Below are 12802 nucleotides of genomic sequence, written 5' to 3'. Positions count from 1 at the left end.
TGACTTATGTCTGTGGAGGCCACCTTAGTAAAAATCATAGGTGACAACAAAAACTTCAGCAGAAGGACAGCCCTGCCCTTCAGATTTCAGGTGAGCACTTACAAACCCAAGGACATTTGAAGCAGGAAAAAGGCATGGGGAATTCTTCATGCCAGTAAAGAAACAAATCTTCTGTGGTGATGCTCTAGTTTACTTCTGGGTTTATCCCCTGTAATTAAAGTGTCTGCCATTAAGATGCTTTATCCATTTGGGATCTTCCATTTCTGCTTGCTGAGAGGCAACACTCCCCCTTGCTCTGTCTGATCTGGAACACAATTAATTAAATTTAACTCTTAGCTGAACCGAAAGCTGGTTCTAGCTGCCCCTTATACTGCTGCTTTCATGTAGTGGCCTGGGGAAATTCTAAGTAAGTCATTTTTTTCATTCAAAAACAAGCAGAAAAAAAACACATACTCTCTTCAGAGCACCCTTTAGAAAAAGGAGCAAATACACCAAAGATAAAGGTCAGGAGAGTCACATGCTTGTGTTTAAGTGTCCAGAGTGCTGCAGACACACCAGCCATGCAAAGCAACAAAAACCAAATAAAAACATTCTAAATAACCATCTCTTTCCCCAAATATCTTGTAGCGTCTCTATGACCAAAGGTTAAAGAAGGAAAACACTAAAAATTGAAGTCTGCAACACTGTTTTCTCAGGGATATTAATTTATTAATGTAAGACATCATCACTGTCTTATATTTCATCTGAACCCAAAAAAAAATCATCTTAATTCTGGTTCTGCAGAAGAATTCTTGTTATGCAACCACAGGCTACAAAGACTGCATAGCCCACCTTCCTTTCCTTCAAGAACCTTTTCCCAAAAGCAGTTACATAAAATAATAAAAAATTAAATAGGTAACCTCTAACATGCCACTTCACAATTATAAGAGATATAAAAGTAAAGAGAGATAAAAAGTTAAAAAACATATCTCTACACAAATCAAAGCAAAGAACTTAAAAATTTAAACTTTGATTTCTGACCTCCCCAAATCAGATGATTTAACATTCCCAATTTATGGTGTTTGTGTGGGCACACAAAGGAAGGTCATCTTGCACTTGATATAAACTGGGCTCAGACAAGGTTCTGACATCTCAAAACTGAAGTCATACAAATGCATTCCCTAAACAGTTCCATGCAGCCAAGCTCCTGACAAAATAACAAATTCCTTGAATGGCTTCCCATACTGATGCACTAACACACAAAAAAAACAGAAGCAGACAAAATATTTAGTGTTTTTCTTAATGACACGGAATTAAAGAATGCCCCTATATAAAGAGATTATATTTCTCCAGCTTAAGAAGGCATCTTCCATTCATTCTCAGCTGTACCATTATTGAGAAAAGGGATGTTTTATCAAAAAAAATTATGAGAATTATCCAATTACACTTTCTGAAGGCCTCTGTAGGGAAGGCACCTTTAGAAACAGTTACAATATCCATGTGAAGTAATTTCTTATATATCAAGGGAAAGAAAATTACACCAAGCATATTGCAGTTGAGTTCACTGTTTCAGTAAAGAAAAAAGATTCATTCTATTTCAGGTATTTTTTGCTTCGGTTTTGGGTTTTTTGGGGGGAGGATGTTTGTTTTGGGTTTGATTGGTTTATTTTAACATAATGATCTAACTTTCTCATCTCCTTATAAAATTCCTCTAACTTCTCCAGACTGAATTACAATTCTTCTGCTCCAAAGCCAGTGCTGGGCTTTGTCACCTCTGCCAGATGCACTCTTTAGCCACTGTCACTTGGGGGAAAAAGAAGCACATTTGTTATAACATAATGTACAATTATTTACAGTCAGGCACAGCACAGAAGAACAATTCTCTGAGTCACAGGAAAAAAGAGGCAGTCGAAAAGCAAATAACAGTAAAAAATATTTTAGAACAGTTCAAGGAGAATCCTTTTCTCATAAGTTATTGGATCTTAATTATACCCCAGGGTTAGCAGTCTCACATACTTGGCTGCATCAAGTACACACCAAGATGATCACTTTATTTGACTATTTTTGTGCTTTAAAACCACTTAATAATTCAGTAGCTCAGGGTTGAGACCATCACCATCTAAAGAGAATCATCAGCCCATGTAAGACCTGCACAGAGCTTTTCCAGCTCCAACTTTGCTTTTTCCTTTCTCCTTTTCTGCTCTCTCTTCTTTATATTGTACTCTTCAACACCATCTCCTTCATCTCTCCTCTCACTCCTTACTGGTACTTTACCCTTGGCATGAACACTACTGATACTATCCCTCCCTCCTTCACTGCTGGTTCAAGAGAGGGAAATATTTTGATTAGTCAGCTGCTGTAGGAAAAAATATAAGGTATAAAGTACAATACAGAAGGTATAACTATATTAGCACATTAAAAACACTGTTAATGCAAAAGCTCCAATTCACTCTTCTTCACTGAATTTTAAAGTATCTTCATTTCTGCACCTGAGGTTTCTTTGCAGTTGCCCCTGTGCTTGAGAGAAAAAATTACTTTCAGAAATTATTAGAGAGTTTACTACTGTGTAAAACAAACACATCTTACTCATGTTTTCTTCATCGTCTACATCCATTGTGAAATATCTTTGCTGGTTTCTTGGCTGGCGGAGACGGCTTCTGTCTGCAAAACAGGGAGGAGGGTATTAAGGCTTTAAGGTACCAACTTACTAGGTTTAAAACTTACTGTTAATAAGTTTAAAACATCCTTTAAAAGCAGCAGCCCAGGCCCTGGCTTAGCATTGGGCTGTTTGGGTAAATCCTGACCAAAACTGGATTTACCCAGCTGATCCCTCCTAAAACTGCAATGTTCATCAGTGACTGAAATAAGCAGCCCCAATCTGCCAAAGGCCAGTGGGATGATGAAGACCACAATGAGATTTCCCCACAGTCTCCTCCAGGCTGAACAGCCAAGAGCTCTCAGCTGCTCCTCCTATGGCTTCCCCTCCAGACTCTTCACTTTGTTCACAGACTCCTTTGGACAATCCCTAACAGCTTCATGTTTTTTTTCCATTGTAGTTCTCAAACCTGTCCCTGGGACTCAAGGTGAGGTCATGCCAGCCCAGAGCAAAGCAGGACAATCTCCTCCCTTGCCCAAATGGCGATGCTGTGTGCTTGATGTCCCTCCTGGCTGCCAGGGAACTGCTGACTCCTGCTCAACTTGCCATCAAACAGGACCCCACAGGTCCCTTTCCACAGCACTGCTGTCCAGCCTCTCATTGCTCTCATGTCCTGGTCTATACACACTCAGAATCCAGCACAAGCCCTTCCTATGGATGGGGACTGTCCACCTCTAAAATTCATCAAGGTCTCTCTATAGGGCCCCTCTGCCCTCAAGGGAGTCAACAGCTCCTTCCAATTTAGCATTGGCAGCAAACGTATTTAGTATTCCTTTGATTCCTGCCTCCAGGCTGTTTATGAAGATGTTGAAGAGCACAGGGACAAGGACAGAGCCCTGTGCAACCCCACTAGGGACTGAACACACACCTGATGTCATCCCATCTACTTATAACCCCTTGTGCCCAACCCAAGACAGTCTGCATTACACAACATCAGCACACTCCACTGTAACAAGAGGAAATTAGCTGACTGTAATCAACAGGACTTGTAAATAATTATCACCTCAATTAGCACATCACACCAGCTCCAGTTACTCCTGCAGCACCACTTTGTACTCAAGGATTAAAGACTTGACAAATTGCTGGTTTAACTTCTACCAAGGAGATCAGTGAGCTCTCTGAGCCAAGCTAGAAGTGAAAAAAGCTGTAGAGCTGCCCCACACTTCCACACCATGCACAAACCCTCCTGAGGAGCTCAGTTATCAGCCTGGGCTCAGCACCTCACCCACAGCCTGAAGGAGAGAAAAGGCAAGCTCCTGCCTGCTAAAAGCAGAGGCAAACAGATACTCTACTTGCATTTTTTTAATCATTTTAGTAACTGTGCTGAAACAGATTCTGAAAGCAGCAAGGAAGATAAACAGCCAAAGATAGTTGATAGAAGAGCCCTAAGGCACCTAAGAGATGCAATCCTACAGTGTTACTGCAGCCAAATGACACTAACACTCTGTTTTAAGCTTTAACCACGTGTGTTTAAGAGTTAGACTACTCTTGGCAGATAAATAATGATCACTTTTTTTTCTAATCTTGTCTTTATAAAAAAAATGCATGAGTCCAGTTAGCAGCACTCACTCTTCCCTCCAGTCCCACAACTACACCAGCAGATCAGTCTGGTAAAGAACAGCAGAGTCACAGAACCACTAACTTCAAGACCTTCAAGATCAAGTCCACCCTGTGACTGAATATGAACATGTCCACTGAACCAAAGCATGAAATGTCTGTTTGCTTCCTGAGCAATTCCAGGGATGGTGATTCCACCACTTCGCAAAGCTAAGCCTCCCTCACTCTAGCACTACAAGACTCTGTGTGTTTCATACAAGTAACTGATTTCCATTACAATTGACTTCTAACAACCACCCACTGCAAATCAAAAATACTTGGAAGAGAATGAATCGGCTATTTAAAGAGTGTGAAATGATGTGGATGTCCCAACCCCAGCACTGTTCAAGGCCAGGCTGGATAAGACCTTGAGTAACCTGGTGTAGTTGGAGGTGTCCCTGCCCACAGTTGATACTGCATGATCTGTAAGGTTCATTCCAATCCTTAACTTTCTACAATTCTGTGAATAATGTGTAAGGGACAATACTGAGCTGGGCAGACAGAATGAACGCAGTATACACACCTATCTTCCAAACTTCCTCCCACTGTAATCCATGGGTTTCTTTTTTTTTCCACCTGGCTTTCAAAGGTAGAGGATTTGATAATAAGAAAAAAGGTTTTTCAAATCCTGCCATATAAAATAGGACCTATTATGCCCTCAGAAAGACAGGGGAGATGTTTTCACCAAATGGACTCTGAGCCCAGGCTGCTCACTACAAAAAAAGCTTCCTCTCCTGCCAAGGCATGCTTGATTATTCTGCAGTCATTAGTGATTCAGTTATCATTTCACTTTGAAGAAGGAACAGCATTACTGGTATCTTTGACCTTCCAAACTTTTATTCAAGCAGCAAAACTGCATAAATAAACACATTCCCTGCCTGTAAATAACCCATTTAGTAAAGTGACATTCAGGAACATCTCAGGTCCTACAGACACAAAGACACCTCACGAGGTCGGGTAATGGTCAGTGGCATCTGAGCAAGGACACCTTCCAAAAGGACTTCACTGAAGCTTGGACACCAAGCATGATAAAATCCTGAGTTTCATTTCTAAAATCCTGCTATAGGATAAGGGATACAACTACAGCAACACTCTCAGCACTGGAAAAAACTTTTGTTGGGGAAAAAAATATAAGAGTAAAGGAAAAAGCTTAATTGCTGTTCAGAGATTACCAAAGCTTTCAAGAACAGCAATAAGGAATCAGTGCCATAAATACAAAGGGATTTGGGTCAGTGTATTTACAGCAGGTTATGTGTGCAATGTGACTGTAGGAGAAGCCAGCTCCATGGCTACAGGGACTGTTTTCTCCCAGGTATACTGGTAAAATAAATTGAGGGTTTGACTGCATGTTTGTTTTGTTCATAACACAGAGCAACAAACCTGCACTCAACTCTCCCCTAAATTCACTCACTGAAGCCAGGGGAATCTGCATAGCACACCCTGAAACGTTCTGACTAAAAAAACCTTTATTTTCCTAGACGCATTAAAAGCCAGCCATGCCAAACAGGAAAACAGTATCTACATGTATGCTAATTTAACTGGAGCCAGGAAAAAGTGAACTATTAATCCTCTCCTGGTTTTAAAGTCTTTCATTCCTGTAGAATATTCCCAAAGACAGAAAGAACATGAGAAGTACTTAAAAATGCAGCAGCAAACACAACAGAATATGCCTTTATTTCCACAGGAGACTACTTGAGAGATTTTTAGGTAAATGTTAGCTATAGCAAGTACACAGCACACGAGAACTTAGAGATAACCTGTTTTTCTTCTGAATACCCTAGGTATTGACTGCATGCAAAAAAGAGTTGTGAAAGACCTTAAGAGTTATCTTGGTTTATTCTCATTACTGAGAAAAAACCTAAATATGTCATGAAAGGGAAATTTAGCAGCTAACAACACTTTACATTCAGCAAATGGCATATATGGAAAAAATCCCATTAACCTGAGAGATGACACGGAGCTGTTAGAAAACAGCCTAAGTCAGAAAGCTGCAGTTTTAGCAAGTTCCATATTTGTTCAAAAGTCCTCTCCTTCCAAACTTTGAAAGTCAAGTGAAATAAAACATTGGGAAATGGATTTGCTCAAAATATTTCTGACAAAATGGATTTCTTATGAATCCAAAGTGCAAACACTGAAGCTGCACTTAGCAAAGAGGTTCAAACCTCACCTGAAAAGCACATTTACAACACCACCAAGTCGTTTGTTCCAGCATTTAAGTGCAGCAATTAAAGCCCTACCTTTCCTTTCAGATCTCTTCATCCTCCTGCGCTTCCCGTGCGCTCGCGCCACGCTGCAGAGGCTCCCCATGCCCAGAGCCATGGCTTGATGTGATGCCATGCACCCCTGGCACCTGTGCCACCCCTCACCCCTTCCCAAAGCCCAGCAAGCTGTTCCCAAAAGGAGGGTTATCCCTGGGCTTCCTCTCCCAGCCCTGGAAGCCTGTTGTTCACTGATGCACAGCCCAGTGAACAACACGAGCAGAGGATGCAGCTCACCCCTACCCACTGCCAGAGGCACATGTGACAATTAACCCTTTGTCACACAAGGGGCAAGGAAGGACAGTGCTCTGAGAAGGACTAGATCAAAGGCATCCTTACTCCTAGGTGTGGAAAGGCACAATTAATTTTATTTTCCTATTAATAAAGGAGGGCAACTCTTCAGTCTTGTAGCTCAGAACCAAGGAGAGACATAAGCAAGGAAATATTTGTACAGCCCAGGGCATGAAACAAGATGCTTTCAGCATCCTTTACAATCATTTCTCAGGTTCCTACTTCATCCAGTGCCTCAAAAGGCACAGAATGCAGTTGGAAATAGCAGGAATACATAAATATGCCCATCTCAAATATACTTTAGTCACAGATTTTCCATACAAGGGTTTCTATCAGGCCTGACCAAGAGGCCTCCCATTGTCAACATTAACTTTTTTCTTTTATCCATTATCTTTTATCTATATTTTCCAGCTTTTTCATAAACTAAAAAGTAACATGTCACATTATGGGATAATCATCCTGTTTCCCCATCTGAGTGACCAACAAAGATATGTTGATCCTGTAGACCCTACAGCATCAGCAGCACAGGCTGAGGATATTTTATGGATATGTAGAGGATATTTTACGATATTTAGATAATTTGATGTTTTTAATATATTTGAGATATTCAGATTATTTGAGGATATTTTAGGACATGTAGATCATCAGTACAGGCTGAGGGTTGCAGCTACCCTTTAATCCTGCCCTCAGGTTAAACCTCACAGGACAAAAAAGCACTTTGCAGCAGGGAATGCCTGCAGGGGCAAGCTCCAGTCTGTTACTGCAGTGATGAGACCTCTCTGACCAGACACCTCCAGCTGCTCTCAGACCTTTATTTCCCAGTACATCAGGAACACAGCACATGACTGAATCTAGATGATCTCTGATACATGACTGACATGCACCATCCTATTTTGACAACTATCCAGGCTGGCATTTTGTGAAAAACATTGCCACTGGCATCTTGAAGTAGGAATACTTCACTAACCAAGCCCAACATGCCCCAGCTCACCAGTGGAACTGGGCTGATGTGCTAACAGGGAGCTCTACCTGCTGGCACTCATTCCCAGATCCCAGATAGCAGCTTTTACATCTCCAGACTGCGATGGAAAGCACAGACTGAGTGACTGTAATTATTTCTGTCTGAAGCCTAAGCACTAAAAGCTTCCAATTTCCCCACTACAAAGGAACTGAAGTTCTACTTCAGCATCCATGTTATTAGACACTACTTCTCATTCTGAGAATGAAGAAAGAGTAAGAGGATTATTTGAGCTCAGTTTACACTGAATTTAGAAAGAAGAACTAACCATGGAGGAACAAGCCAGAGTCATGGCACAGTCACATGATCACCACTAAGAAGATCAGGAGGAAATGAGTCCCATCGAAGAGCAACTCCCAAAACTAGTGCTGTGCCTAATTTGGTGTGCTAATTAACTGTTTCTGCATGCTAATTAACAGTTTCAGGCCCAGTTTCACATTTCAATACACAGTAAGCTGTGTGTGGCAGACCAAGGACATGGAGAGCGAGGTATCTACATCTACACAGCTCTGAAGGAACAGCAACACCGACAAAGAGAGAAAGGGAAAAAACACCCCTTAGGGGGATGAGAATTCATTCTGCATCTTTGAGAAAACAGCACAATTTGTAAAATGCAAAGAGCAGCCTGTGCAACTACTGAGTCTTTTACCATAATTCCTTCAGCTGCTCAAACTTTCCCCACCTTGTTCTCAGCACAGCAAAGATTGAGATACATAGAAATGTGTATTTCTCCTTCCTTTTGAGGGAAGAGTTGCTCCATTAGCTATCTGAAGTCAAAAGTGATTTTGCTTTTAATAATTACTTTATCTGCCCTAACCTGTCAGAGATTTGATTCACAAAATTTGGTGTAAAGACTGAAAAGAGACTTCTTCAGGTCACCTTTGTAGCTCCTAACTCTACCAACCCCTGCTCCTCAAGGCAGTGACTCTGGGCTATGACACTCAGGAAGGAGGCCTAGGACAAGGCCTTGAAGGATGACAGCTTTGAAGAGAGAAAAAGCTCTCTAAAATCTGACTATTGGCTAAAGAACATACTCAGTGCCCTTGGGAGAGAAACTTGGTGACCTGCTGCAGGGGTAACATTAGTAACAGTTTCAGGAAATAAAAAATATCATAGTACTAAACCACAGAGAGTGGTTTGAGCTGGAAGGGACCTTAAAGTTCACCTCTTTCCAGCTCCTGCCATGGGCAGGGACACCTTCCACTATCCCAGGTTGCTCCAAGCCTATTCAACCTGCTCTTGAACAATGCTACTGATGGGGCAGCCACAGCTTCTCTGGGCTTCACCACCCTCACAGAAAAAAAAAATTCCTTTTAACTTCTAATCTAAATCTATCCTAGCTTAAAACTATTTCCTCCTCTTTTATCACTATCTGCCCACATGAAAAGTAACTCTTCCCCTTTTTATAATCTCCCTTCAGGTACTAGAAGGTCACAGTGAGGTCTCCCAGAGCCTTCTCTTCTCCCAGGCTGAACTACCCTGTAATAACCAATCTGTAATATTCATGAAGTTAAATACTCAATATCCTTAAATATCTTATAATGTCCACATGATTAGACAAAAGGAGGTTGAAAACCAAGTGCAAGGAAGGAAATGCTGCACACAGAACAAAACTATGGCATTCAGTGTTCCTGTGTGTGCTGGAAGCAGTAAATCCTATAATATCTTGTATTTCACAGATCTGACACCCACTGAGGCATCAAGGAGAAAATGGGCTGCCTTCTCTCCAAAGCAAAAGCAGTTCCCAGGTGGAATTTGGGACTTACCCATCTCCAATACTCCCACTTCACCTGCATCCCTGAACCACGAGTGCAGAGACACTAAACAACTCAAGCATATTCCACCCAAATTCCAGAGATAAACCAACCCAGGCAAGATCAGAAGCAACACAGCAAGACTGATGGAAAACTTCAGTGCCTCCTCAATTCTCCTTTTTAAACAGGTATCACATGAAAATCTCCAAGCACCAAAACATCCTTGAAATTCTCATTTACTTATAGATTTGGTGCCCATTATCAGTTTACTTTACGTACTCTTTGAAGAAATGCTCATACACTGTATTTTTTAAGTGCTTTTAAAGATTTTTTAAATTTTTTGCTCCCACAAGCAAGCTGGGTATTTTCAAGCACAAGGACAATATTAGAGGCCAACAGCAGTTTTTCTTTTAGTTTTGTGCACTTCAGCAAGAACAAATATAAATTAGCATCAACTGCTAGAATTAGTAGGAGCTAAAGTACATCCTGAGAAGCTGCTCTGCACAGGAAATTCCAGATCCAGAGCTGCTGGCTGCACACTGGGAGCCCCAAGAGCTCTGATATAACCCCATACTGGAGTTTATTGGTCGGCTTGGAGTCTGTTCCTCAGGTGATTAAATCCATCCTAACAGCACCATCTGCTGTTACAGAAATAATTGGGGTTGCATCTATTGATCCCTCAACCAAGGAAGTTGAGAGCTCTGCTCCCAATTAGAAATAACTTAGGAAATTCGCAGATTTATTCCTTCTTACCAGATTACTGTGAGGACTGCATGCCTCATTTTTAACTTTTTCCTTTTTTTTCTGAAGGACTCCTCAAGTATCTGCAATTGTCAGAAATGTATTTATGATGTGCTACCAAGGCAAAAGTTATAAGTATTCAGAGAGGAAAACTGAGTAGCCTGGACCTCCCAATAAGTAATATTAATATTTTCAACATCATTTAAAAGGTAATTGATACAGCTACCCAGTGCTAAGGAAAATAATAACTAATTGGAAGAAAAATCTAAAATAGTTTTAAAGGAGGTCAGAAGAGACTCAGATATCTTGAAGCTGTTTCATAAAAAGAAAAGAAATCAGTCATAGAGGTAGGCTGGTGTTTGGGATTAGGAGATACACTTACAATTTGGGCTTATTTCCTCTTTTCCCACCAAAATCAGTTATTAAGCTTTGCTCAAACACACTGCAAACTTTCAAGTCCTACACGCCAGCTCTGCCTATTTACTTTAATAAATAATTACTTTAATAATTAATATGCATTGGATACCAATTTGCAGCCAGAAGAGTAACCAAGTTTTTGTAATATCAACTTGTAAATCAATATCCTATTTTCAAGCTGCTGATCCAATAATTGTCAAAGGATTTAGAGTCCAAAAATAAATAAATGTTTTAGATAAAACAACAAAATACTAAATAAGTGTTCAAATACATTAAGTTTCTCCTCCTCCTAGTTATGAGCCAAATGCACCAGTCAGAAAACAGAGAATCCTGCTGCATGTTTGAAAATATAGTGTGCTTACCTTTTTAACTATTGGAGAGACATGCTGATTCTGCAACCTGCAAGAAGAGGAAATACAGTCAATTGCTTGGTTCTTTAACAATTGGTGCATTACAAATAACAACTCCTGACCTCAAAAAGGGACACATTTCTGATTCTCTAAAAATAAACAGTCCATACTACAGATACACACTCTCAGAGCCAAGTCTTCTGTAACCCCTGACCATTCTGGACATTCCTGGTTGGAAAAAAAGAAAAATTTAAAAAGAAATCAAGACTCAAGATGTCTAATTCTGGATGTCAGAAAAAACATCCCTAAGGTACAAGCAGTTATGTAGCAGAACCCAATCTGCAATCTCTGCACCTTCTAGGAGAGAGGGTCAGCAAAAAAGTGGTAAATAATGGTGTAAAAACAAAATAAATATTTGTATTATCCCACCCAACTTATCCTGAATCCAAATCCAGAATTCTCATCTTGTTAGATTTTTTTTTTAATTTAGATCTTTGGTTCTTATTTTTGGGGAATGACTTTAATCCATATAAAAGGCCCCTCATACAACAACCCCCTTTCCAAACACCACTTGCTTGATCCCACTGACATCAGGCTGCATTCTCCTGCAAAAGAGGAAAATCCCTCAACTGCCAGCAGTGGGGCAGAAAACAACTGGCAGATGTAGGGTAAAACACACACACCACCACTTTTAAGGTCTCTTCCAACCCAAACCATTTTGTGATTCTGATTCTGAGGAGGATACAGGATAACAGGAATGCTGTGAGCAATTCTATTTCCACGAATAAGCACAGCTGTTGGACCAGGCACAGACAGCTTTAATTTAACACACCATCTCCGAATTCTAAAAAAACACTGAAGGGGCCATAGCAGTGTGAAGCTAAGACTATTCTAAAACAGTTCTAAATCACACAGCCCACGAGAGGGTGCTGGTACCCTGCAGAATCCTGCACTGAATTCAAGTTACACAGAGCATAGCTACACAACACAACCCAATAGCTGCACATCTCTTAGTCAAAAAGGAATCTGACATAATATTTAAAGTCCATAAACTAGCATATTGCATCAATTTGATCCCAGCTTTTAAGACATTTCAATTTCAAAACTTCATAGTGGCATTTTCCCATAAAAATAAAAAGATTCATGTAAATACTACATTGGTCTTATGATAAAGCAGGAAAAATGCCCAGAATACTGAGTTCAGAGTCAAAGTCACAACCTTGTGTTCCCATACCCACAATAAAAAAGTCCAAACTCTTGGAATATGAGCTATAAATTAAGTGTGATGTGAAAATGTATTTGGAGCAACAACCACCAAAAATGGGTTTTCAAAACAAGGTTTTGATAATTCTCTTCCTGTGTGAGCATTGCTTAAAGTTACAATTAATCCTGAGAAAACACACTGCTAATATTTTTTTATATTAGTATATCCTTGAGTTAATTTAGATTTCACGTTATCTTCCTTATACAGAACATTACTCCAGTTGATAATTCCCTAACTAATTAAAAACAACCCATGAAAATTGAGACTTTAAGTCCACCACTGATACCACAAGTCCTTACACATTGACAGCTGCAGAGAGTTTCACAGAGAAAGAACCAGCCAGGGTTAAGAACTAGGGAAAAAAGGCTTATCTTAGTAATTCTTTTTGTTATACTGTGAGCAGTAAAGACAGGTGGAGGAAAAACTGAGACTTGTAACACCTTAAACCAGTAAAAACTCTAAAAAGCAAAGAAAAGGA

General features: G+C 40.2%; 1 protein-coding gene across 2 annotated transcripts in view; it reads right to left on the bottom strand.

Moving 5' to 3' along the window:
• Positions 1 to 12802, bottom strand: part of ADARB1 (adenosine deaminase RNA specific B1) — a 67042-nt gene that overhangs the window by 37727 nt on the left and 16513 nt on the right. Inside the window, exons 2-3 of one of the 2 annotated variants that reach the window (XM_059475728.1) lie at positions 11073 to 11109; positions 2566 to 2640 (exon numbers count right to left, since the gene is read on the bottom strand). In XM_059475728.1, coding sequence (XP_059331711.1) covers positions 2566 to 2593 — 28 coding nt within the window. In that variant the 5' untranslated portion in view covers positions 2594 to 2640; positions 11073 to 11109. Of the gene's footprint in view, positions 1 to 102; positions 191 to 2565; positions 2641 to 11072; positions 11110 to 12802 lie in introns of those variants that run through there. The other variant, XM_059475727.1, reaches the window with a different exon arrangement.

The sequence above is a fragment of the Ammospiza nelsoni genome, chromosome 7 (genome assembly GCF_027579445.1).
Source record: "Ammospiza nelsoni isolate bAmmNel1 chromosome 7, bAmmNel1.pri, whole genome shotgun sequence".
In the NCBI taxonomy this organism is placed as follows: domain Eukaryota; kingdom Metazoa; phylum Chordata; class Aves; order Passeriformes; family Passerellidae; genus Ammospiza; species Ammospiza nelsoni.
Note: the sequence above shows the minus strand (reverse complement) of the source record. Positions and strands in the feature narration are given on the sequence as shown.